Source organism: Talpa europaea (genome assembly GCF_964194135.1).
Source record: "Talpa europaea genome assembly, chromosome: 9".
In the NCBI taxonomy this organism is placed as follows: Eukaryota; Metazoa; Chordata; class Mammalia; order Eulipotyphla; family Talpidae; genus Talpa; species Talpa europaea.
The window spans coordinates 112009798-112035020 of NC_140076.1; the positions used below are offsets into that span (position 1 = coordinate 112009798).

The window sequence follows — 25223 nt, forward strand, 5'->3', positions numbered from 1 at the left end:
CCAGAGCACAGGGGTGGAGCCTAGAGCGGGGGGGGGGGGGGTGCAGCCTGGACCCCAGGGCTGCAGCCCCTGGAGTCCGAGCCCGGAGGCGGAGCCCGGCGCCCGGCGGAGAGAGGACCTAGAAGCCCCGGGGGGCGTCCTCGGCCGAGCTCCCGCCCTCGGCTGTCGCGCACGACTCCCGGGGCCCTGCCGGTGACCCCCCGAGCCCGAGGCCTCCGTCCCGCGCACTGCTCTTCCGACCCGCAACCCAAGGGCCTCCCGCCCCGGAAGTCCCGCCTCCAAACCCCTCTTTCCCGCCTCAGCCCCGCCCCGCCCGCCGGAAGTCCGGCCAGGTCCCCACGCCCTCTCTCGCGCTGTCCATTTGATTTTGGCGCGCGGCAAACTGAGGGTGGCTCTGATTGGTTGGAGGTGGGCGCGCTCCCTGTGCCATTGGCTGAGAGGACCAGCCAGGCGGTGCATTTCGGGCGCGGGGCTTACGACTTCGGAAGCTGGATGATGATTGGTTTCTCTGCGAGGGGGCGGAGTCAAACGCGGAAGCAGGGGCGGGGCCTGGCGGAGCAGGGCGCGGGAGCGTGATGGAGGCTGTCAGCTGCCCGCAGCACGGTGAGGGCCGCCGCCTGGGGTCCCGGGGGTCCCCGGGGGAGCGCTCATGGCGCGTGGCGTGATCTTGTCGCCCTTTTCTCCTCAGGGACCTTGTGCTTTCTGAAGACGGGCGTCCGCAGTGGCCCGAATAAAGGAAAGAGCTTCTATATCTGCCGGGCGGACGCGTGCGACTTCGTGAGGGCCGCCGAGTAGGTCTCGCGGGGCGCGGCCCCCCGGGGCAGCCTCGGGGTGGGGGGGGACTGGGGGGCGGGGTCCCCTGCCCGCGGGGCCAGCGTCCTCAAGGTGGCTGGTCCTCCCGGAACAGTGTTGGGGCGACTCTGATCTCCTGTTGCCTGTGGAGCCCAGGGTGGTCACTCCCCTGTCCGGCCACCCTCCCGTTCTGGGCCGCTGGTCCCTTCCCCTGAAAGTGGAGGAGCAGCTGCTTCTGAACCCCCTGGGCCTTTCCCACGTGGGGTTTGAGGTCCCCAGTCCGTCCCGGACCACACTCCCTTCTGCTGACATGTCACCCCGCCCTTTAGGAAGTGAGGGCTTACAGGCCTTGGGGAGTAATCGGTCCCTGTTTTGCACTAGTTTTAGGCTTAACCCCCAAATTGTTGGGGGTTCAGACACTCTGGTAGATTACCAGCCCCTCCGAAAAATAACGTTTTAAATGGTGAGATTGAGAACCCAAAGAAACAAGTCCCTTTGGGATCAGTGCTGCAAGTAATGGATGTGATTCCGCTTGCTGATTTCTCAACATTGAAAGCTAAGACCCAGAAATTATCATCTTCTTTAGAGTGAGAAAAGTTAATACTACTTCTCAAAAAGTGGTACTGTTTCCCCTGGTGTCCACAGTCTCTTAAGTGAATTTTATAACTATCACATCATTGACCACTCTTCCTGGTCTCTACTGAACTTGGTGCAGAAAAGTTCTTTTCTTCCATATTATGTTAGACACATACTGGATTAATACTAGAAAATAATGGGTTTTTTTCAACACAGATATTAGCTTTTCATGTTTCCTTTTCATGATTATATTGTGCTTTAATTAAGTGAAAGATTTTTCAGATTTAGGAAATAAAGTTTTAAAACAAATACTTTCTTAGCCCACTGAGAACTTTTTTTTTTTAAGGAAATTAGTGGGATCCAGTTTAATTAAATCCAAAATGACTTTGAGTAAGCAGTGTCAACCTTAAGGTGGAAGGGACCAATGAAAAAACTCGAGCTATCAACATTTCATGTCGGGATTTACTATTAATTTCTTGCTGTGGTCAACCAATGGGAAGTTCTCAGCTATTAAGAAAGACTCAGAGTCTAAATGAATTTGCAACAGCGTGGGGAGAATGCCATCGAGAGCAGCTCTGCCTTTCACTCTCCCAGCCCAAGATTTTATTAAAGATATGAACAAGGAACAAGAAAAAATGTGCAATTGTGTTTATGCTACAAATTAGTAAGTTACTGCTGGAACAAGTTTTTTTAGTTAGTAGGGAACCTGTGAACAAGTCATTTCGTCCTTAGAGAACAGGAGTCAATTCTGGGAAGAAGTTCTGTTTGCTGAACTTCTAACCTCTGGGGGAACTCCGTATGCAGAGTGAACAGGTACTCCCTTTAGGGCAGCAGGCTGCCAACAATTTCTGATTTCTATACTGAGCTTCTTGGGCTCAGTATCTAGCTCAAGTTTCATTAAACATGAAAGCACTTTCAGATTTGTAGAAATTAATGGCAGCATAAGACTTGGTTTTACATTAAGGAAACATGCCCTTTTATAGAGTGCTGTTTATACAAATGTATTGCTATACAAATGAGTACAGTAATTGTTTGCTTTAAGATAGTTACTTGATAAACTAATATGGACAATGTCTGATCAAATATAAGCAAATAGAAAGCAATAATATAAGCAAAAAGAAAGAAAAAGGTGCCATAGTTTCTAGTAGAACACTAGAGCTTCATTCAATCCTATTTATTCTGAAATATTATATGTAAATACTTTAATAATGAGAAGTTGGAAGGGTTCAAAACGTACCCGCCATAAAGTAGCTGTGTAAATGACACCGACAGCTCACAGGTTATTGAAGGAAAATGATAATGGAGGAACCTGGGGAAAATTCACAGACAGCCTTAGATACTTCTGTCTTCCCTGGGGCTATGACAATATAGAGTTCATGTAGCACAGTATAGTTTTAAACTTTGAGTCATCAGGAAAAAGATAAATTTATTGTCTTAATTTGGGAGTGGGAAAGATGGAACTGGACTCTTTCCCTGGAGGAATACACATAGGCATAAAAATTTGTGGGATTTACACAGCCAGCGGAGGGGATGCCAAACTCACAGTTAAAGCCTAAAGTTTGGATTTTATAGCATTTTGATGTCTGCCTCCTCAAACAAATGTTTGGTGTTTTTTTTTCCTCTAGCATTCCTGTTTCTCATTGTTTACTGCATGAGAACTCTGTGGTAGAACTTCAGGGTCTGCTTGCACTGCAGGGCGAGAAAGAACAAAGGTAAGTATCCAAAAGGAACACTTTGTGTTGTTATTTTTTGCCCCAGAAAGGTTTCAGACAGGAATATTTTCCCAGAATTGTGTGTTCTTTAAAACCATAATTAAAATCAAACAGTATTTCTGTGTGGATTGAGTATCTTCTGGGCTGTACTGTCTGCTGGTCTGTTACTCCATAACTGGTGAGCAACTAGTTTATCTCAGAAGCTTGACCTGTGGTTAATTTCAGGATAAACCACAACTTCATCCCTCTCAAGTTCTCAAGGAGCCAATAACATAAGCCCACCAACAGTAATTAATTTGTACTAACTTGTCAATTTTCTTATTCCAGTAATGGAACAAGGTAACACGTAAAGATGTCTAACATGTTACATACTCAGTACATGTTAGTTTCCTTTTACTTTTATGGGGACTCAGAGGCAGGTTGAGGAGGTCCATATAGATGGCTGATGATATTTGTCATTAGTATGGAGAGATAAGTTGGTATTTGCTTAGAATAAGAAAGGGGTTGTATTTATCACAGATGTAATCAATGCAGATTAATACCCTACATTAGGATACAAAGGTTTGACACAATGGAATTGTAGGTGTTGGGCTTGGAAATACTTTAGAATATGTTTGAGTGGAGACTCGGAGGAGAAGGCTGGCCAGCAAAGCAGGTGCCAGGTATGATGGTCTTTATATAATATTCCATGCAATTCAAAAGTTAGTTGATTTTTTTTTCAAGATTTGTTTATTTATGCATATAAGAACTGGAGTAAAAGCCAGAGGTGCCAGGGTGAGAGGATTCATCAGAGACAGAGTGGGGAGCAGAACAAGTGGATCTACTGAAACACACTGCTGAGGGGAGCAGCGGGTGAGACAGGAGAGGTCTGCTGCGCCATGTGGGTTAGCTCCCTGGCCAGGAATCAAACTCGTGTTACAGTGGCTATGGCTAGCTTCAAAGTGCTGTGCTTAACCCCTTGCACCACCAGGGAAGCCCTCCAACAAACGTTTACGAAAGGGCCGTTTAACATCCAACTAGACAGTGACTGTGGCATAATACACATCTCTTTCCTCTACCCCTTCCATTTAATCTCAGAATCTTCACTTTACTATGTTTGCTGGTGTTTGTAAGATTTTACTTTGTCAAGTCACCCACTTTAGAAGTCTTCTTACTGAAGCTTTAAAAATGTTTTAGTTGAATTACTTTACATCATAAAATTAACCATTAATTTGTTGGATTAGAGTAACCGAGCTAGAAGACAGGTGCAGCAGGGTAATGGAGAGTAGGTGTAAACCAAGGTGAGGCTCTGATGTCCATTTTCAAGTTCAGGATTGTAGCTGCATTTGCAGGCAGTTCTCTGCCTTCAACACCAGATGGCACCACTCACCTGTCATTTGGGTGATTGACATGGGTGCATTTGACTGACCCTTGAGCCAGAGCTCTCTGCAGGTGATGGAGAAGCTGAGAATCATTCAGAACCACAGGGAAGCGGCTTGCTTTGACATAGAGGATTCAGCACACCTCCCCTTATATACGTCAGTGCTTGACAGGGAGCTTCTGAGTTCATGTTCTCTCTTCTTTTTCAGCTTTGGTTCTCAAGTTAATGGAGTCAAACTAGATGGAGATTTTGTTATCTATAAATGGGTTAAAACAAGTTTTAGTTCTTTAAAGAACTGCTTGTAGTGGGCTAGTCAAAATATTTTATTTTTAATCACACTGAAATCTTCCCAATTCTAGCAAACCCCTTGGGTGGTTGGGTATTGGGTCAGACTGGCAGGCTGGTTATCTAGCCCAGCGATGATTCTCTAGGCTGGTGCTATAAGCCCTCAACCCCACCACCTATTTCTTAACGTGTAGCAATTCTCCTAGCTTGCCTTTTGTCTTAACCATTTAGCTTATGGTTCTTTTACCATATGGAAGTAGAAAGCTTTTCTTTGTAGTCAAATTACTAAGTCCTTTATCTCTCAGCTGCAGGATTTGATGTCCTGCGTAGAAAAGCCTGCTTTATCTTAGGATTCCAAAACCATTAATCTCTTATTTTTTTCCTTCAACACTTTACAATTTTACTTAATTTACATTTATGTATTTGTTCCATCTTGAATTTTAGTGTAAAAAAATGAGGTGGAAATCCAGCTTTATGTTTTCCCAGGGCACTTAGGTTGTTTCCACAGCTTGGTTATTGTAAACAGTGCTGCAGTGAACACAGGAGTGCAGGTTTCCCTTCAAATTAGTGTTTTTGTGTCTGTGGGTGGACACCTATGAGTGGAATTGCTGGATCATATGGTAGATTTATTTATAGTATTTGGGGAAACCTCCATTATGTACATACTCTTATAGAAAAAATCTCCAAGATACACTGTTAAGTAAAAAAACTAGTGGTATGTATGCTAACCTCCCCGTATGTGTGGAAGAGTAAAAAATGAGGAATATATGTTCATATTGATTGGAATATGCATTAAAATCTCTGTGAAAGTAAATAAAAAACAGGTAAATAAAAAATAAGAATGGTTACTTGTTGGAAGGAGTGCGAGCTGGACAGAAGGGGTGCGGTGAAGGGGTGCTTTCCATTGCCAACTCTGACTTTCAATTGCACACATTACCTACTACTACATAAAGTATGTATTTTGACAGCTCTTATTTAATGGATTAAAATTTTTAAGGGAGTCATTTTAGGTGAGGAGAAAAGTTAATGGGTTCTCTTTCACTCAGCAGTATTTGAAGATTCTGTGCAAAAGGTGAGGCACAGTTGTGAATTAAGAGAGCATACCTGATTATCACCTTCCAGCTGCTGAAAATATAGTGGCAGACGGGCAGATACAAGTGTGATGTAAATAAACACAACAGAAGTCCAGAAACAGTGGAGGGACAGGGAAGGGAATGTGGGAAATCTTGCCTCGGAAGTAGGACTGTAGGGACCCTTAGGATTCTGACTGCTAGTGATGGGGGACTTGGTGGGCAAGTGGGGCTCAAGAGGATATTTTTGGGGTGGAAGGAGGTTCACATGCCAAGTCTGGTGTGTTGGAGAGCGCATGGCTTGGTTGTGGAATGGGACAGCGACGCCACCTCTGGGGTGGGGCCTGGCTTTGCATGTCAGGGACTCTCCAGCACAGAGGTGTAACTTTGCAGTTTTTGTCGTTAGTGGGAGATCACAAATGCAGGCAAAAGGAGACAGAATCATGCAGCACATGAGCTTCAATAATCGCCCACCGATAGCTAATCTTGTTCCACACATGCTCTACCCACTCCACCCCACAACCTCTGCCATATTTTGACATGGATCCCAGATAACATTATTTCTTCTGTCAGTACTTCAGTCTGTAGTTCTAAAAGATAAGGATTTTTTTTTTTTAATAACCGGTTGGAGTATAAGTTTCCAGTTACTTCTGAGATGTCATAATTTGTTTTCAAGTAGTTTGTGTTTAAATCAAGCCAAAGAAGGTCCACGAAATCCACTGACTTGACAGTGTCTTTTAAGTCTCTGAAGTTTGCCCTCCATCTTTTCTTCTCCCTTATAATTTATTTGTTGAAGGAATTAGGATATTTGTCATATAGCATTTCCCACTCTAAGGATTTTGCTTCATTTCACCCCCATGATCTAGTTCTAGGTGTTTCCCGTAAGTTGGTCATTGCATCTAGGGGTGTGACCAGATTCAGTTAGGTTTTCACTTGTTTTGGTTCGACTGGGTTTTGTGTTTGTGCTTGTTGTATTTCACTTTATAAGGCAGTGACATGTCTTCCCATCGGGGACACAGAAGGTCCAGTCGCTCTCTCTGACTTTAGCAGCCGTTGCTGATGGACATCTCCATTGTAGACACTCTTTGTAGAGTAAAAGGAATAAACCTGTGCCAGTCATATTACTGTGACGCCTGTTCTTTAATGTCTCACCCCACAACTGTACTATGTAGTAAAGAATGTTAAAATGCCTGTTTAAGAATAATTGGTTTCGAGTAACCTTTCATAAGCAGAATCAAATAGCAGTAACATGTTTGGTTTTTTTTTTTGTTAAAAATAAATACATCTCTTGATTTAGTGCATTTTCACAGCTTCGGTTATTTGTGTTTTCTGCTTCATCAGATTGTTCTTCCGGTGCAGTAAAAGTAAGGCAGAGGGCAAGCGGTGGTGTGGAAATATCCCGTGGCAGGTAGGATTTCTTCGTCTCTTTTCAAACCTGCGTGTTACACTGTTTAATCTGTAGCACCACCTGAAAAAACCATGAAGTCCCATGTAAAGTGGCCGGTATTCATCAGACTGTCTCTGCCAGACGGTTCTCTTCTTTAAGCAAGGTAGACCTTGTGGGGATGTCGCATCATTGAGTTATAAGCAAGATTAAAAATATTTAATTATTAATTTCACCTCACTATTTTTTGAGGTTGAAAACATAGCTAGTAGTCTCCTACGTGGGGAAAAATTTAGATTTTCATGGCCAACTTCAGCATCTTTTTATAGACTGATCTATTTAATTTTAGTATAAACTGAGTATAAATCATAATCAAGAATGTTAGAACTAGGAAAGACCTGTATGTGAGGACTGGAGCTGGAAAAATAACAAGGCTTTGTCAGTGGAGCCATCCGTTGAACAATCCTGGGTTCCTCCAGTGAAAACTTCCCGAAGCCCAAATCAAGCCTGGAGCTTCATTTAGGTTTGGGGAGAAGCTCAACCTGAGAGAATGGTTTCTCATGGAAAGTGTCCATTGTGGCTGGTGCTATTATAAAAGCAATTTGATTTGGTGACACTTTTCCTTGAGGCCTGGAAAAGCCATGATTGTGTACAGAGAAGGAACCGAGCTTTGAGAAACCAATTTTTTCTGTGTTTGGTGCATCGTCTTTTCTAGAGGCCCACAGATCCCAGGAGTGATCGGAAATACTGGTCTGCTTTCGCTGTGTTTCCATTTCCTCTGAACAAAGGCTTTCAGATATGAAGGTTGTGTTTGTTCTTTATATTATCTGCTTTGTCTTTTTAGGATCCTGATGTCAAAGAACATTCTGTAACCAACAAGTCTCAGCATTCGTCTAAGCTGCTTCATTACTCTGCTGGCCAGCAGAGAAACCCATTCAAGGTACTTGACAAGAATCAAGACCCTCCAGTATGGAAACAGTTCCTCAAAGGTGAAGAAAAGGAAAAGGTGGCTGACACGAAGCAACGGGAAAAGGCAGATCGACCTCAACCCTTGGATCAGAAGAAGACACAGAAGGCTGAGTCTAACTCTTGGGTGGAGCAAGGTGTCTCTCCTGGCCTGGTGGTAAAGAAAAAGCAGTCTGCACCAGGAGAGAAGCAGCAAGGGGGGCCAGCAGGGTCTCTGTGTGGAGCAAAGGAGACTGAAGGCAGCGTTTTGGAGATTTCATCCACGCATAGGAAGCTGGAGAAGCCTCCCGCATCTCCTCAGGAGGGATCAGATGGTGAGAGCCGTTATGTCCAGAAAGAAGCAGAACCTCGGAGAGAAAAAGGAACCAGGCCTTTGTCTGAATTTATTCACAGTCAGAACCCGATAGGCAAGCCCCAGAAAGGGGGACCTCCCAGCAAGGAGCACCCCAAGAGCGTGGAGGCTAGTGAAGCAAAGGCACCAGATGGCTCCGGGGCGCAGAGCGTCCAGCAGAGGCCGCTCCTCCAGGGCCGTGTCCAGCCGCAGGCCGAGCCTCACACTGTGCCTTCTCTGAGAGGACCCGTGGCCACCGCGGGCCTGGCCCTGGGAAAAAGGCAAGAGGCCGACACAAGCAGCAGCGACAGTGAGGAAGATGCTGTGAGTTCTGTGTCTGCTAAGCCAGCGAGCCCCTTACTCTCTGGCTCGACCCCAGACTCACAGGAGAACCTTCAACTTCCTGGTCGAAACGCTCAAAGAAAACCATCTCCGGCCTCAGGTGTTTCCAAGGAGGTAGAACTTTCGGACCCAGCAGCCCAGCGTGTGCACCTCACTACGCAGCTGAGGCAGAAGAAGGTAAGTGTGGGCTGGAGCTTCATGCTTAAGGTGAGGGCGAGGCTTGCTCTTGCAGAGCTGGGCGTCCATGGGTTACGTGTCTCTGTGGGAAGGTTTCATAGAGGGATGTTTAGTTTCTGCCTTTTCCTATGTTTATATTTTCAGGATTGATAAGTCAGCTGGATTTCAAAAACCAAAGTCCTGGTTTTCACACACACAGTTAGAAGAGCATACTTTCAGAATGTTAGCACTTTGGCTACTATAATCTGAAGCCGTCCTTCTAACAAGAGGGGAGACCCACCTCCTGGGATCTCTTTTGCAGAGCATACTGGCTTCGGTGAACATCCAGGCTCTTCCAGACAAGGGTCAGAAGTTGCACACGCAAATCCAGGAATTGGAGGAGAGACTTAATGCTCTCTCCCTGTGCCCAGAGCCAGGTAAGATGGTGACAGATTGCAGGGCTTGCGAGAACTTTCCAAAGGGACTTTTGAGAAACCATTTTGAGAAGGAATCTGTTGATTCACTCACCTTTCCTTTTTATCGTCTGCTTCAGAGCTTTCTTTTCCATTATACCTGTGGTTTTATAAAAACTTCCTCCTACTTCCTGTGGCCTCCCCTCTCCCATTGTTTAAGCGACTGTTTAGATGCTGCGCTGTCCAGGAAGCCTTCCCCAGCACGTCAGAATGGTGTTGATCCCACCTTCTTTGACCTCACCTCCCACAAATAATTTCTACACTTTTCTGAACTCTCACCTCTTGCTTTTAAGCAGATGTTAACGAGAAGAGTCTCACGCAAGCACCACCACAGAAGAACATCACCAAAACAACGCCTGAGCCTCCGCACTTGGTGCCCACCGCACCCCTGCAGCATCAGGATCTCCAGCCTCTGGGTCATAACAGATTCAGTCAGCACCTTGCAGGTAAAACCCAAGGGCCTGGCCATACTGATGAGTATCAGACAGGCCCACTGTCTGCCAAACTGCCTTTGGTGGCCTTTGCGGGGACCGTACCCGAGATACCTTGAGATAACCCCTGTTTGCGCGCAGGCCCCACGAACCACCATGGCCCCAACTGGGAGTGGCAGATCACAAAGGAAGCCATGTACGCCCTTCATCAGTCACTTGAGTCGTGTCCCGATGAGACAGCTGAGGCAGAGGACCCCGCTGGGTTGAAGGTGAGCCTGGGTGTCCTCCCCCGCAGGCCGGCGCCTCCCGAGAGGGAAGCTGCGGGGAGGCTGTCTAGAGTGACAATCTGATTGCGCTTTAGGGGCCGCCCATCCGTGTTTTTCCTCCTGTTGAGTACTGAGGAAATAAAAATGCCCCTTTTCTTTCTCAAAGCCTTAATGTCGCATGTGTCGGGGGCAGTAAAGTGTCCATTTGTTGGTGTCACAGGGCGTGAAGAATTGCTGCCTTAGTGAGGGGCCTGGCTCGAATATGTGTGTACATGTATGTGATACAGTTAAAAAGCACCTAAGACAAAGCTAGACAGTAACGTGCTCTAGAGACCAGGTACAAAGTACGAGGGATGCAGAAGAAATTAACCCCGCCCTAGGGCAGTTGTTACCTGCTGCCTGTCTTTGTGTCTTCAAGAAACTAGAGGCCCAAAGAGAGTGGAGAGGATAGAAACCAAACTCCCCAGCTCCAGGGAGACTGGTCTGAGTAAGTGATGATGGTGACGTCTGTGCTTGAGCTGGGAGCAGCAGGTGACGGTACTGAGCAGGAGGACGCCTGATGTGGGGCCTGGCGTTGGCGAAGGATCTTAGATGAGTCTAGCTCTGGAGGGATTACGGAATCCTGTAGGATTCTGAGCAGGGTTTTTAAGAATTTTTTTTTTTAAGATTTATTTATTTATACAAGAACCGGGGTACAGGCCAGATGCGCGGGAGGGTGAGAGGATTCACCAGAGACAGAATGGGGAGCAGAACAGGTGGATCCACTGAAATATACTGCCGAAGGGAGCAGCGGGCAAGACAGGAGAGGTCTGCTGCGCCATGTGGGATTCTCGCCGGCCGGCCAGGGTGGAACCCTCACTGCGGAGACTGCAGACAGCTTCACAGCATGGCACTCAACTGCCTGCACCACCAGGGAGGCCCAGATTATTTTTTAACACAGAAGAGAACACAAACTGGAGTTAGAAAAAGACTAGAGGGGAACTCTAGCTAAGGGCTGTTGCCATTTATGACGAGCATTGCAGGCTGGGCTGTGGACTGCAGAGCGGAGAGTCAATTTTAAGAGATACTGAGGAAAAACCAGGGTGACCAGTCCGAGGTCTTGGTCACCAGCGGTGGAAACTGACTTTGGCCAATGCAGCAGCCCCTGAAAGAGTGAGGGGGTGCTTTTGTAAGGGTGCTGGGCAACTGTCCCAGGCCACCCAGTATGCACAGTTGCTCTGGGTGAGGGTGGGGGTCAAGCACTTCCTGAGCAACTTCCCTGACAGCCAGAATATTGGGGGGATCACTTAAAACAACGAAAGTAGATTGTGGATCCAGGCAGCCAGGATTCTGCCTAGGTGCTCACAAGGAATTCATACCTAACTTTTGGTTGTTACCTCTGCCAGGTGCCTTTGCTGTTACACCAAAAGCAGGCATTGGCCTGGTTACTGTGGCGGGAAAGTCAGAAGCCACCGGGAGGGATTCTGGGTAAGTCTGGTGTTACGATCAGCGTCGACACGTGTGTCTCTCAGTCCTCTCTACAGCTCTGTGTGGCTAGGACGGTCATGCCCCCATTTTACAGATGAGGAAACTGAGTATAGAAAGTTGAGCAACGGGGCCTCCCCGGTGGCGCAGCGGTTGAGCGCTGGGTTGCGAAGCTGCCCGCAGCCTCTGTGGCGCCGGTTCGATCCCCGGCTGCTCCCCGGCCACCGGCGGAGGATCCCACATGGCGTGCAGACCTCTCCTGCCGCCCGCTGCTCCCCTCAGCAGTGTACTTCGGTCCTTCTGCCTGCTCTGCTTCCCGCTCTGGCTCTGGTGAATTCTCTCACCCTCCCGCGCTTCTGACTGTACCCAGTGCATGTATAAACAAAACAAACAAACAAACAAATAAAGAAAGAATACATGCCTCTATAAAAAAAAAAAAAAAAAAAAAAAAAAGTTGAGCAACGTGCTCAGGAGAACACAGCTGAATGGCCAGTCAGGTCTCACTTGTAGAAGCTGCTTTGACTGATCAAGCAGAGGGGGAGTTTATTCCGTGGTGATCTACATAATCTCTGGGAGATGTGGAAAGCCAGGCTGGAGGCCAGATTTCTAGGAGCAGTGGCTGAAGCCAAGTTACATACTGAGTGTCCTGTGGACCATCTGCCTGCTCTGCTCCACCAGTCATTGGAGGGGGCCCTACCTACAGACACCCCTGTCTGCACCTCTCCTACACACAGGGTTCCACGGGGAGCCTCTTCCTCTGAACTTGTCTAAATCAGAGTCTTGCACAAGTCCATGGGGTCTGGAAAGCTGCTGTGCCTGAGCTGCACAGCCTACGGGACAGTTTTCCAGGCTCTGCTTTGGGGAGTCATCAACTGAGAATTTTCCAAGGTGCTCAACTGCTAGAAAACATGATCAATGTGCACCATAGCTCGTAAATAGCTGTGTTGGGGGTCCCCAGGATCACCCCTGGACTCAGTGATTTGCTAGGAATTGTCTGTAATTGTACCCATGACTATAAGTTATAGCAGTAAAATACTAAAGTTATTTTGATTTGGCACAAATCAAAATCATCAAATGAAAGCAACATTTGGGGCACAGTCCAGAGGAAACTAGTTGCAAGTTTCCAGAGACCTTTTCCATGAAGTGAGACTTGCAGGGCAAACCAAAATCTCCCAGCAAGGGCAGCAGATGTACGATATTGCCCACCAGGAGAGCTCCTTGGGGCTTCAGTGCCTAAAGTATTGGTAGCTGGTCACACAGGCAGCTGCGGCCTGGTACGTGCTGAAATTCCAGACTCACAGAGGAAAGCAGGTGTTCGCATGGACTATGTGGTTACAGAGTTTAGGCCCAGCGAGCCACTCTTACGAGTTTGGGGAGTGGGAGGAACCCCCACCAAATCCAAGTTCCCAGCTGTCAGGCCAAGCCATGTCTCTTAAGCTGAGTTGATCCTTTGCTCCAAGTAATTAACTCTGCTGTGTCTGTTTTTATTTTCCAGCGGATGACATGGGCTTAGGGAAAACTCTCACGATGATTGCACTTATTCTGACCCAGAAGAATCAACAGAAAATGAAAGAAGATGACAAAAACTTGCCTCTGAGGCACCCCAAAGATGGTATGGCTGCTGTTTCCCCAGTCATTGGAGTCAGAGTGGAAATTCCTAAATTATGAAAGGACCCCACTGGCATGTAAAGGACCCCATCTTTTGGAAAACCTGTGTTTGGCTGCTGCTTATGGCATTATTTCTGATATCAGATATGCTAAATTATAAATTATAAATTTTTTATTTTTTAGTATACACTTATCTTGACCTCTGCATAGAAAGATTTTATGGAGAAAGCTAAGACTTGGCTTAAGCACAGTGATGACTATTTTTTTTTTATGTCGAGGCTCTGTCTCCAGGGTAGAGCCGAATTAACTAGCATATTCTTTCTTCAGGGAAGCTCTGTGCACAGTCCAGATGTTAGCCACCACAGCAAAAGCTGTTTTCTAAGTTTCTGAAATTCCAGAAATGTCTAGAAAATGTCTATCTTCTTTCAATCTCTTTTTTCAATGCATTAGCTGTGTAAGTACTTTGAAGGTCCTGCACAGTAGGTATGGACAGCACCACATGGAAGCTGCATGGACACAAGGACATTTCTCACTTGGTTAGACAGCGAAGAAATCTGTGACTGTCTGGCATCAGGGCTCAGTGAGCAGCCTGACCGCTGGACCCCAGGTCCCTGTGACAGAGCCACAGGATCCCCTGCACACACGTGGGGGCCTCGGGGCAGCAGCACAGACGCCATCGCCAGCTGGTGCAAAGTAATGTTTGTCTGAGAAAGGGGTTTTTGCACTTATGTTTTAATATGGATTTAATTATGTTTTTTAGAAAAAAGTAATCATAACCCCCCCTGTAATGACTCAACTCGGGGGAGTTAGGAATTGATATTTCTGGCCACTCTGGCACTATAGTTTTTTTCTCTTTAGAATAAGGCCATGTGCTTCTCACTTTCCTGTCCTCCCTAGTGTCTGCCTCTGACACTCGGGGGAAATAAGGAAATCATTCATGGTTTCAGAGTAAAAGAGCATCTCTTCCATTTCCTATTCTATAAGCTACCTGTCGCATCAGAGCCACCGTTTGATGTATTTATACATTTAATATAAACATATTACCGGAGTCAAGAGAAAGCTAATGCGCGCAAGAAGGTAAAGCTGTTGAATGGGTATAACCGGGGTGTTGGTTTTCTCCCTCCAGGCCCCCCTCAAGACTCCTCTGAGTTTACTTCCCGTGGAACCCTACTCATCTGTCCTGCTTCCCTGCTCCATCACTGGAAAAATGAGGTGGCAAAATGTGTAAAGAACAACAGACTGAGCGTCTACCTCTATCATGGGAAAAACCGGGACTTGCATGCGGAGGTGTAAGTGCAGACGTGTTGGTCGGGGCGCTCACCTCCCCACTGAGGTTTCCTTTAGGGCAACGGGTTTCCTCCACCCTTCCTTTAGGGCAAGTGACATTTGTGAAGACCAAACGGCCTTCACCTGTACTTCAGAAGGTCTCTGGAGAGGAAATGGCATTCCCCGCTGTGTGCTGGGCACTGTCCTGTGGAAGCCGGGGAGGCCTGAGGAGCCTGCCTGGTCAGCGGCAGCTCAGGCTCCTTGCCAAGGTCTCCTACAAGGTGCGCTGCTCTGGGTGGAGCAGGCTGGCGCTTCAGCGACCCCACGTGCCTTTCTCTTTGGCTGCCTTTTTATTTCTGATCATTTTCTTTCATGATTTCGAGAAGCTGTCTCAGCTTTTGGAGTAGTTGATAGGTTCAGTATGAACATTCTCTTGGCAAGACTCTTGTCCTTGTTTGTTTGCAATAGTGCCAACTGCATGCTGGGTAACATTACAGACGCTTGCAGTGTCGCTATGGTAACACACGTGGGGCATCCCTTTGTGAATGGCGCCCATCCCCGCGATGTCTCCAGTATCACCTTTCTTGTAGATTCGCTCGTCTGTGGCCAACGCAGCAACTCCATGTTTTCTAAAGGGCCTGGAGAGCACACAGCACGTGCCTTTCCTCTCCTTTGTCTTGGTCATCTTGGCGACTGACTGGGTTGCAGCCATCTTAGTGTGAATGAAACTGTTACAGGGCGAAGAAAGGGGTAACCCCAAAACCCCCAAACCTGCCTGTGTGAAATAGGTTCTGCCACTGCATCAAGACATAAGACCTTCGAGAGACAGGAGCTTTAGTACAATCAGTGTGCAATACAGAGAAGAGAAAGAATAGATAAAAGTTTTTCCACACAAAACACTCATAGTTCCCCATCCCCTTGTGGGTACATGCCCAGCCCAACAGGGTTGGCCCACAGCAGGGCAGCTGAGACCCAAAAGCCTGCCCTAAGTCTAAGGCTCCTTCTGGTGGGGACCCATAGAGAAGGGGCGGAAGGGGTCGGGCACGTCTGGGGCAAAAGGAGCAAAATCAAAGTGAAGATAAAGGTCATGCTATGGTCAGCCTCCCCCTGCGGTGCTCACCCACATCCCTCTCTTTCAAGTGCCTCTTCCCCTGGCCCCAAGTCCCTGGGATAAGCCCGAGGGGAGAAGCAAGCGTGATGTCACACGTCTTTCTGTTCCCTGTACCCCTTGCAGTCTTGTCTTTTCCCGTCTTTCTCCCCGTCTTCTGTTCATTTCAGTCATTTTTCCAGTCTTTTTCTATCTTTCCGTCCCTGCCCGGTCCAGGGTGCGCCAGGGAGCTTACACTGGTCTCAAAGCAGCCTGCTCTGACAAAGTGTCTTGGCTTAATTGTTAATGATGAGTCAGTGTGGGCGGATCACATTTTAATGGCTGTTTTTCTGCATATGAGCCACGTAAAGAGTTTTCGATTCAAGCGTTTCGCATTAGATCACTGAAGGGAGCTGCCCTGGAAGGAGGAAAGAAAATGTTTCCGAGATGGCAGTTTTAGTCCTTAGTCCTTGTCTTTTGGCTCAAAAGGAATTGGTTTTTGTTCCTAGCTGTGAGGCGAGGTCTGGGTTGAATACTCGCTGACCTACTCAGGCTGAGAGCAGAGTTGTCTCTGCTTCTCTGCAGTCTCCAGCCAGCCTCTGAGAGCGGATGCTTGTCTTCTGGAGGACAGGCGGGCGTCCTGGAGGAGGAAGCACCGCTTGGTGACTCTTGGCCTTCCCGCATGTCCATCTCACGCCTGGGAGAAGCTCCGGCTGGCAAAGGTGTCGGGCGGCGCTAGCAGGACCCAGGCTTCTCTGGCAGAGAGCTCTGGGGGCGGCCTGCCGTGGTCCTGCATTTTTATTAAGAATTAAATTGTGGGCCTCCCTGGTGGCGCAGTGGTTGAGCGCTGGGTTGCGAAGCTGCCCGCAGCCTCTGTGACGCCGGTTCGATCCCCGGCTGCACCCGGCCACCGGAGGAGGGTCCCACATGGTGCGCAGACCTCTCCTGCCGCCCGCTGCTCCCCTCAGCAGTGTACTTCGGTCCTTCTGCCTGCTCTGCTCCCCGCTCTGGCTCGGGTGAATGCTCTCACCCTCCTGCGTTTCTGACTGTACCCAGTGCATGTATGAACAAAACAAACAAACAAACAAATAAATAAATAAATATGCCTCTATTAAAAAAAAAAAAAAGAATTAAATTGCATCTCACAATATTCACTTTTTCTGGATCACTCTTTCTCTTCCTGGCCTTCCCCAGAATGGAACGTCTCTGACTGGCGTCATATTTAGCTTGATAGGATCTGGCCAGATCAGACGCCATGCCTGCCTCTGTGTCGGAACGTGCCAGTTGACCGATCGGCACATGCTCAGTGCTTGTTTTTGTGATGCTTGGGCAATGTGCAGGCATTGCTGCCTCGAGTCAGACACATCATCTCTCTTTACTGACACCCTCTCAAGCCAGTGTTAGGCACGTGGGAAAAGGATCGGTGCCTTGTGTTGAGTCTTTGTACAGAAGGAGTGTGGCAAGTTTATGGCATTTGTTTTTAAACCAGAATGTCAAAAGTGGGATTCATGGGTTTTTACAAACCCATTATAGGACACCAAGGCGACCACATCGATGCTTTGAGGGTTTCTTGCTTCCCTGGGCATGAGTGCTGTCGGTATCAGATTACTAAACATTCATTCCTGGTCCTGCCTTATTTCTGGGCAGATCATATCAAGCTTAATATGACTCCAGTCAAGAGACTTTCCATTCTGGGGAAGGCCAGGAAGAGAAAGAGCGATCTAGCTTGAGTGGGTAGACCATAGTGGGTAAGAGATAAGGAGGCCAAGAGAGTAAAATTTACCCCTCCCAAATGGTGTGAGGACAGAGGATGTGAGTTGATGAGTCCAGGCTCTGTCCTTCCAGCTGCAGGCATTTTGTGAGGGGACTGGCCCCGGCTCGTCGTCGTCTGTATAAGAGGATCATTTACCATTTGCTCTGTGTTCTGTCTGCATAGCCTTTCTACATATGACATCGTCATCACCTCCTATAAACTTGTGGCCCTAGAGGTTCACACAAAGAAGCAAAAGGGAGAGACTCCGGATGCAAAGCCCAGTGTGAAGGTGAGGCTGGGGGTGCTGGGGAGGTAGAGGTGGAACCACAGGCCAGTCAGCCTGAGTTGCCACAGTATTTGGCATCATAGAGCTAGTGGCGAAGGTGTCCTTTTCTGTGAGGTCAGGAGCGTCCTAATTATTCTATCTGTGGAAGTGCAGAGTTTTTCTCTCTGTTCCCCTCTTCCTCCAGACCACCTCCTCAGGGATAAAGGCAGGGAGCTGGCCCAGTTTTCACTTGTTTAGCACTAGTCACCATGTTGCAGTCATGCTGGTAACCAGCTCATGCGTGTAGGAAATTCTCACTTGTTGCAATTTTTATTTCAGGGTCTTTGGGGTGTATTTGTGATTTTTTTTTTTAAGGGGATCTAACTGATTTTATTAAATGATTCATGAATTAGGCAGTGTCTTATCTAGCAAGTAGAAAGCCATTGCCAGGATAATTTTTAGATTTGGCATGAAGACTATTATGTTAGTATTTGTATTTCAGAACTAGGCCATCATTCCCTCCACTTCAGCTAAGAGTTTGCAAATAATAATACTACAATCAGCAGATGCTAAATAACCCGGAACAACCAGACGAAGCCCGAACGTTCACTAGGCAACCAGCATAGTCTCCCTTGTGCGTAGAGGGTTTCTTATGGGCTTTTCCCAGCGTTGTTCCAAGAATTAAGCTTTTGCAAATGGGATAGTCACAAATTTCTTATTTGGGGAGATCTCGAGAATGATTCTCCATCTTTTTTTTTTTAAAGATTTATTTCTATTTATGCAAGAACTTGGATGTAGGCCAGAGGTGGGGGGGTGATGGTGAGAGGATTCACCAGAGACAGAGTGGGGAGCAGAACAGGCAGATGCACTGAAATCCACTGCTGAGGGGAGCAGTGGGGAGACAGGAGAGGTCTGCTGTGCCATGTGGGTCAGCTCCCTGGCTGGGGATCGAACTTGTGCCTCAGTGGCTGGCGAAAGCTTGATAGCCCCGGTGCACCTGAGACTTTAACCCTTGCGCCACCAGGGAGGCCTTGATTCTCCATCTTCTAGTCAACTGTGAATTCTTGTGAAAGATGAAATTGGGAGTTTCCACTCTTGCTTTCTTTCTTTTTTTTTTTTTTTAAAGATTTATTTATGCATATAAGAGCTGGGGTACAGGCCAGAGATACGGGGGGGGAATGAGAGGATTCACCAGAGACAGAGTGGGGAACAGAACAGGCAGACTGACTGAAATACACTGCTAAGGGGAGCAGTGGGCGAGTCAGGAGAGGTCTGCCACGCCATGTGGGTTATGCTCTGGCTGGCCTGGGATTGATCTGGTGCTGCAGAGGCTGCTGATTGCTTCATAGTATGGTGCTTAATCCCTTGCACCACCAGGGAGGCCCTCCACTCTTGCTTTCTTAAGCTCCATTCTTATGTCACTCTCTCTAGCTCGCAGTCCCCAGTTTGAAGGTAAGAGGGAGCCCTCAGTATTCATGTATTTCCATCCTGTTGGATTTCACTTCTGCTTCTTTCAGGGTCCTGCGACTCCTTTGCTTCGAATACTCTGGGCTCGCATCATATTGGACGAGGCTCACAATATTAAGAATCATGAGGTGCAGACCTCCATCGCCGTGTGTCAGCTACGGGCCTGTGCACGTTGGGCTGTCACTGGAACCCCCATCCAGAACAACTTGTTGGACATGTATTCACTGCTGAAGTGAGTCACTCTGGGATTGTGTAAATGTGAACCCTGCCAGTCACCGCGATTATTTCTCATCTCACGATAAAGCTCTGGTGTGTGCTGTTCTCTCATGGAGCAGCCTCCTTGAAAGGGCAAAAGGAATTAATATTTATAAGAAAATAATCACTTGACAGACTGGCTGATAACAGACTTTGATTACACCCAGCTCCTATGTATGGGAAAACTAGGACAGATTGAATTAAAGGGAACAACAGTCATTTTTCTTCAGCTAAGTGAATGTATTAGCCTAGTTCTGCATTAAAACATGTGGCCTGGGGTCAGGAGTGCCATTTATTTGAAGCAAACGGAAGAGAAGGCCAATGTTAAAATACTTGCTTTTATTCAGACGAGGCTATAAGAGGATGTGGAATTCCTTTGCTGACCTTTGAAGCATCAGGAATAAATTCCGGCTCGTTTCTAGACTCTGTTGTGATGATACAGACACCGTTCATGGGCAAATTCACGTTTTCATGATGTGGTTTTTGTTATTGTCTGGGGTCCTTTTGATCTGTCTAGCAGAGCTTGCAATGAATTCGCTTTTAAAAATGATAAGATGACAGATGAAACAGGAAAGCTGATGCGTCTTCATCTCTTGTCTTCCTTGCACCTTTGCTCCCTCCTCCCACACCTCTCCTTTCCGGCTCGCCAACCTTCCCCAACAAAGATTTCTTCGTTGTTCTCCATTTGATAAGTTGAGTCTGTGGAAGAGTCAGGTTGACAACAGTACAAAGAAGGGAGGAGAGCGGTTAAGTGTCTTAACCAGAAGCCTTTTGCTGAGGAGAACAAAAGAGCAGACGGATGCAGCCGGCAAGCCCTTGGTAATCTCACCGCGTGTGTCCCTGAGGAACCCGGAGGCCATGACCACGGCCTTGTCTTAGGCTTAACAGTCATCTGCTTTGATCTGGGAGCCCCTGAGCGCCCCATTTTCCTACGAGGGGACCCTAGGGTTGCTGTGCAGTGCTGAGCATCCTCTTTTTAGGGAAGAGGGGGGAATTCTGCCCCAAGGTTGATGGGATTTCCCGTGTCAACCCTGGGGGATGTGCTCTGTAATATTTGGTTCACTGGCATAACTTCACTCCAGCTCCTCTTTCATTTTATTCTTCCAGGTGGTGCTGCCCCAGCGTGTGTTCCAGTTTCACTGCTTAGAGCTTTCTGTAGCTGAAAAGGAAGTTTACAGTGTCCTTTTTGCAACATCAAGGTGTGTGTGCAGTGGCAAGGCACCGTCCCACACGCGTTGTTCTCTTCTTTCTGGCGAGCCAGTGGAGGTCAGGTTGCCTGAGACCGTCCTTATGGGGTCACTGATAAGCTGATACTTGCGTTCCTTCATCTGGGTTCCCTTGCCCTTGCCCCAGCTCACCTTGGTCTCATGTACATGGAAGGCCTTCAAGCCTCTTCTTCACTGATGTCCTTGCATAGAATCTTTAAGTAGGGTCGCTGTCCCCTGGGTCAGTCTGGTCCTCCTGGCACCTTTTGGGAAAGTGCTTTGGAACTTAAAATATACTGCTTTCTGATTCTTCTTGTCACTGCTTCTTGGTACTTTCGCAAAAGCTTTCCATCCTGAATTCCACGTTTATTTTCACCCACTTGTTTTTTTTTTTTTTTAAAGATTCATTTATTTATTTATGCATACATTTATTTATGCAGGCCAGAGATGGGGGGGGGCGGTAAGAGAATTCACCAGAGACAGAGTGGAGAGCAGAACAGGTGGATCGAAGTATACTGCTGAGGGGAGCAGCAGGCGAGACAGGAGAGGTCTGCTGTGCCATGTGGGTCAGCTCCCTGGCCGGGATTGAACTCATGCTGCAGTGGCTGCAGATAGCTTCATAGGGCTGTGTCTTAAGCCATTGCGCCACCAGGGAGGCCCCGGTGCACCTTTTTTTTAATATCTATCAAGAGTACTATAACATTGATGTTAGATTCATAAATATTAATATACTAAATCAATGTAGTATATAATTAATATTACCTATAATAATAACACTGTGGTATTGATACATTTGTTAATTATTTTAAGATGACTTGTATTTTAGTTAATTATGTATTTTTCATTGCCTCTGCCTAGTGCTTGCTGAACCTGACCTCATTTCACCACATCTGTAAGGCGGTCAGGTCCTGCAAGCACAGTTCCGCGATGACCATTGTAACCATGGCCTCAACCACCATTTGGTCTTAGCAACCCTCCTGTGTGCATTTTTTTTTTTTGTCTGAGACAGGTCAATTGTGCAGTCCTATCTTAGAAGACATGAAGGTGAGGACAACCAGTCTGAAGAAAGCTCTGATGATCCATTCAGTAGAGGTGAGAAGTGGGACCCTCATACACACATCGCTGGGGAAATGTGGGTTCAGATTCAGTAAAATTACAGAAAGGAGGTCTTGAATTCTTAATATCAGAGACTTGACCTCAAATAGGAATCTTAACCCAAATAAAATATGCGGATCCACTAGCACTGGACCTAGCGAGCTAAGCTTCTTTGGCATGACTTTTAAAATCTGCTCTATTAAAATGCCAGTAAGTCTGTAAAGAAAACCACTCTTTCATTGGGCTTCATTGGTCCAGAAGTGAGTTATAACTATACCTTTGATTCTCAGATCAAAGAAGTTTAAAATAGCCACATCTAGTTCCTGATTCTTTCCCACATTTCCAATTCAAACCCTGTGTTTTCCTCCTTGGAAGTGGCCCAGGAGTTTGGGTACAGCGGCCCTGCATGCCCCACAGCCACGGTCTCACAGGGTGTCAGCAAGAGGAACGTACTGTCTCAGCTGCTGAGGCTCCGCCAGTGTTGCTGCCATCTTTCTTTGTTGAAGACGGTAAGAAAAGCCCTTTTCTTAAGCGTGGTGCCCGGGGGCTGCTGGAGAAGTTCCTCTTGGCCTCCTGTGACGGGGTCCGGTCTGCTGGGTCAAGGAAAATGGGGCTTGGAGTGGTTTGGTTTGGCCTGGGGCAGAAAAGAAGGGGCTTTTTGGTTGGTTTATTTTACTTTATGTTCATCTTTATTGAGCTTGGTCATCCCCACCATCTTGAGAGCAGTTTTTATTGTTTGTATTGTTTTAAATAAGCTTTCAGAAGGGAAATTGCATTTTGTTGAAAAGGAGACTGAATACTTGGATTTTAGCATGTTGGAAGGCTAGTTTGGTTATTGTTTTTTGTTTTTATTTTCTGCCTTCAGGCATTATTAAGGCTTTTAAGTGTAGTTAGGAAATCTCAAGTGTTTGTACAATTGGAAAAGTTGCCTTCAGGTAGACGGAGGCACATCCACAGTGAAGAGCATCTGTCATTCTTTTGAGCAATTGGGATAATACACTTGGATGCTCAATAGCTTCATTAACTGTGCTGCTCCATCGAGTGGAGGTAGAATGCCCGACTGATCTGTCTGGCAAGTCTCTGGAAATTCCCGTCATTTGATTTGTTTTTCATTTGGTGGAAAAACGTGCAAGGTTCCATTTTCATCAGGGTTTCTCTGATCACAAATCGTAAGACATCTTGCTGTGTGGCGTGTTGGGTGTGATGTGTTGGTGTGTTCTCTGGCTTGCTGCCCCGGCTGCCCTCCCACTGCCCCCTCCCTGTCCTGCTCAGGCCCTGGACCCATCAGAACTGAAGAGCGAGGGCCTGGACCTCTCCCTGGAGGAGCAGCTCAGCGCTCTGACCTTGTCCGAATTCCATGACGCAGAGCTGTCATCCACTGTCGCCCTCAATGGCAAACATTTCCAGGTGGAGCTGTTTGAAGACACGAGAGAGAGCACCAAGGTACTTCTGTCACCGCTGTTACGGCGGATTGACTTTGAGGCCTCACGTTTCCCAACCTGGGATCACTGGTTTTGTCCAAGCGGGTCCAGCCTCTAGATGGGAGGGTGAGAACCGCTCGGTGAAAGCTGCTCAGATTTGCCTTCTGGTCTTAAACTCTGATTTTATTTCACGAGTGATACTAAGCTCTTACCACATAGCAAGCTTTTTGAGAGTGGTTTGGGCTTGCCTCAACATCTAGGCGGATTTCCGTCCTGCACTAGCGGCAGAGGACCCCTCCCGCTGTCAGCAGCACCTAAGTGAGCAGCAGTTTGTTTCTGGGAAGCTTTAAAGGGAAACAACAAAGCCTGGGCCTTCAAGACTGACACATCTGGACGACAGTTGCTCCGACTGTTGAAAGGCATCCATCTGCGAGGATCGTTTCCTACAGAAGCTTCTGTCTTCATTAGTCATTCTGTTGCCTTTTCATTAGAGCTTTTCAAGGGGAGGGAGGCTGAGCTCTGTTCTGAGGGCCCCTTGCCTCTCTGTTGCCTGGCTTGGTGTCCTGCCCACGAGCTTGCCCCTAAAGGTGGGGCTTCTTTTTCGCTCTGCTGCTATCTTAACCTGCCCTTCCTCACCTAAACCTCAATTCTCAAGGGCTTTTTTTTAAAAAAAACAAAGTAACCAGAAAGGAGGTTGCTGCCAATGGAGCGGTGCTGTGGAAGAATCACGATAATGAAAAGTTTCAAATATTTACCTTGGTCTTCCTCACTGTTACTTGGGAGAAACATAAGATGGCTACCATGTGTGGCCAGGCTTCATACCCTCACATCTTCGAAGTTAGCTATTGATTAAAACTTCCATTCTTGTTAATTTGTGTTTCTGGTCTCATAGGTAGTATTAATGCACAAAACTTCTTGACACAAGCCCATTAACATAGGGCTGTTTCACACAGGGAAGGTGGTTATTTTGTAGATAAACCTTCTGTGTGTAGATAACACACAGAAGGGCCTGGAATTTGAGCCCCACTCAGGGGCCGTGAATCCTGCCCTCTGGGCCTCTGGTCAGCTTCACCATGTGGGAGAGAGTGCCTCAGCGTGGAGTCCCCAAGACATCAGGCACTTACTGTCCCTGCTTTCTTCTTCAAATTCAAAATGGTTCAATCCTCAGACTTAGTTGCAGCCCAGGCATCAGTCAGCCAGATGACTGGGTTCCGGTTCCTGCCTTTGTTCAGGTTGGAAGGGGCTGCACAGTTTGCCAGTGTAACAATGTGGCCTGTCCCGGCTGCCTCCGAGCCTCTTTTTTTTTTTTCTGGCGAGATTTGTGAGCTCTTAACTGGGCATTCTAAAGGGGTGATGGTGGCGTAAGACATCTTTATCACCTGAGTCCTGGTTCACCATCCTGTGGCTGAACCCTGGGGCCCTGAGATGCAGTTGGAAGGTCATCCGTATTAACAGCTAGTCGGGAAGGACTCACAGGCTCGGCTGCTCTCCCGAGCCATGCCCTGTGTCTCACTGAGTCTCCTGTGTGGGTGTGAGTGGGCACTGGAGGGTTTGGGTAGACCCCAGCGAGCTTGATTGGAAGCTTCAGAGCATGTGCCTCGACTGGATGGGCCTCTTTCTTCAGCAGCACTTACAGCAGGTCCTAAAGTGGAGCAGGTTCTCACTCTGCAGACATTAGACCCATACCTTTTCTCACCTGGCAGTGCATCGGCTGCTCAGGGCACAGACAGGCGCGGCTTGTCCTCCTGCACCTAAGTACCTAAGTGGTGAAAGCAGGAGGCGATGGCTACACAGCCACTATAGAGCGTGAAGAACACCTGATGACAGAAAGGGCGCTAGAGGGGGGCATGGCTGGCAATGCCTAACCCTACTGTAGGGGACCTCCAAGAATGAGGTGAGGCTGACCCACAGGAGTCCTAGGCAGGGGGTGGCATGGACACAGGTGAGACAGTGTCGCTTGGTGGAGGAAGAATCTTGTGACAAGCACCGTTTGAGGCGGATGCAGTGGGTGATGGGCCTAGAGATGCAGGCAGAGCCGACAGCCTCCGGTGACCCCCCATCATCCTCAGTGAGTGACCATTCGTGAGTCTAAAGGGGAGGAAAACAAGGAATTTATAGTTTAGAACTAGTGGTCTGCGTGCGGAGAGGAATCGGGGGCAGACCAGGTGCTGTGAGCGACTGTTTCCATAATTC

At 47.5% G+C, this 25223-nt stretch overlaps 1 protein-coding gene across 1 annotated transcript in view; it reads left to right on the forward strand.

Moving 5' to 3' along the window:
- Positions 1–575: 575 nt before the first annotated feature.
- The window catches only part of TTF2 (transcription termination factor 2), a gene marked incomplete at both ends in the record, with an annotated part of 30247 nt that continues 5599 nt past the window's right edge, over positions 576–25223 (forward strand). Inside the window, 18 exons of the mRNA XM_084242468.1 lie at positions 576–603; positions 689–791; positions 2994–3080; positions 7137–7203; positions 8024–8995; positions 9297–9411; positions 9744–9893; positions 10020–10147; positions 11530–11611; positions 13104–13220; positions 14343–14505; positions 17506–17611; positions 19105–19286; positions 19975–20128; positions 20417–20508; positions 21524–21606; positions 21985–22118; positions 22882–23052. Of these exons, the coding sequence (XP_084098594.1) occupies positions 576–603; positions 689–791; positions 2994–3080; positions 7137–7203; positions 8024–8995; positions 9297–9411; positions 9744–9893; positions 10020–10147; positions 11530–11611; positions 13104–13220; positions 14343–14505; positions 17506–17611; positions 19105–19286; positions 19975–20128; positions 20417–20508; positions 21524–21606; positions 21985–22118; positions 22882–23052 (2934 nt within the window). The remainder of the gene's footprint in view (positions 604–688; positions 792–2993; positions 3081–7136; positions 7204–8023; positions 8996–9296; positions 9412–9743; positions 9894–10019; positions 10148–11529; positions 11612–13103; positions 13221–14342; positions 14506–17505; positions 17612–19104; positions 19287–19974; positions 20129–20416; positions 20509–21523; positions 21607–21984; positions 22119–22881; positions 23053–25223) is intronic.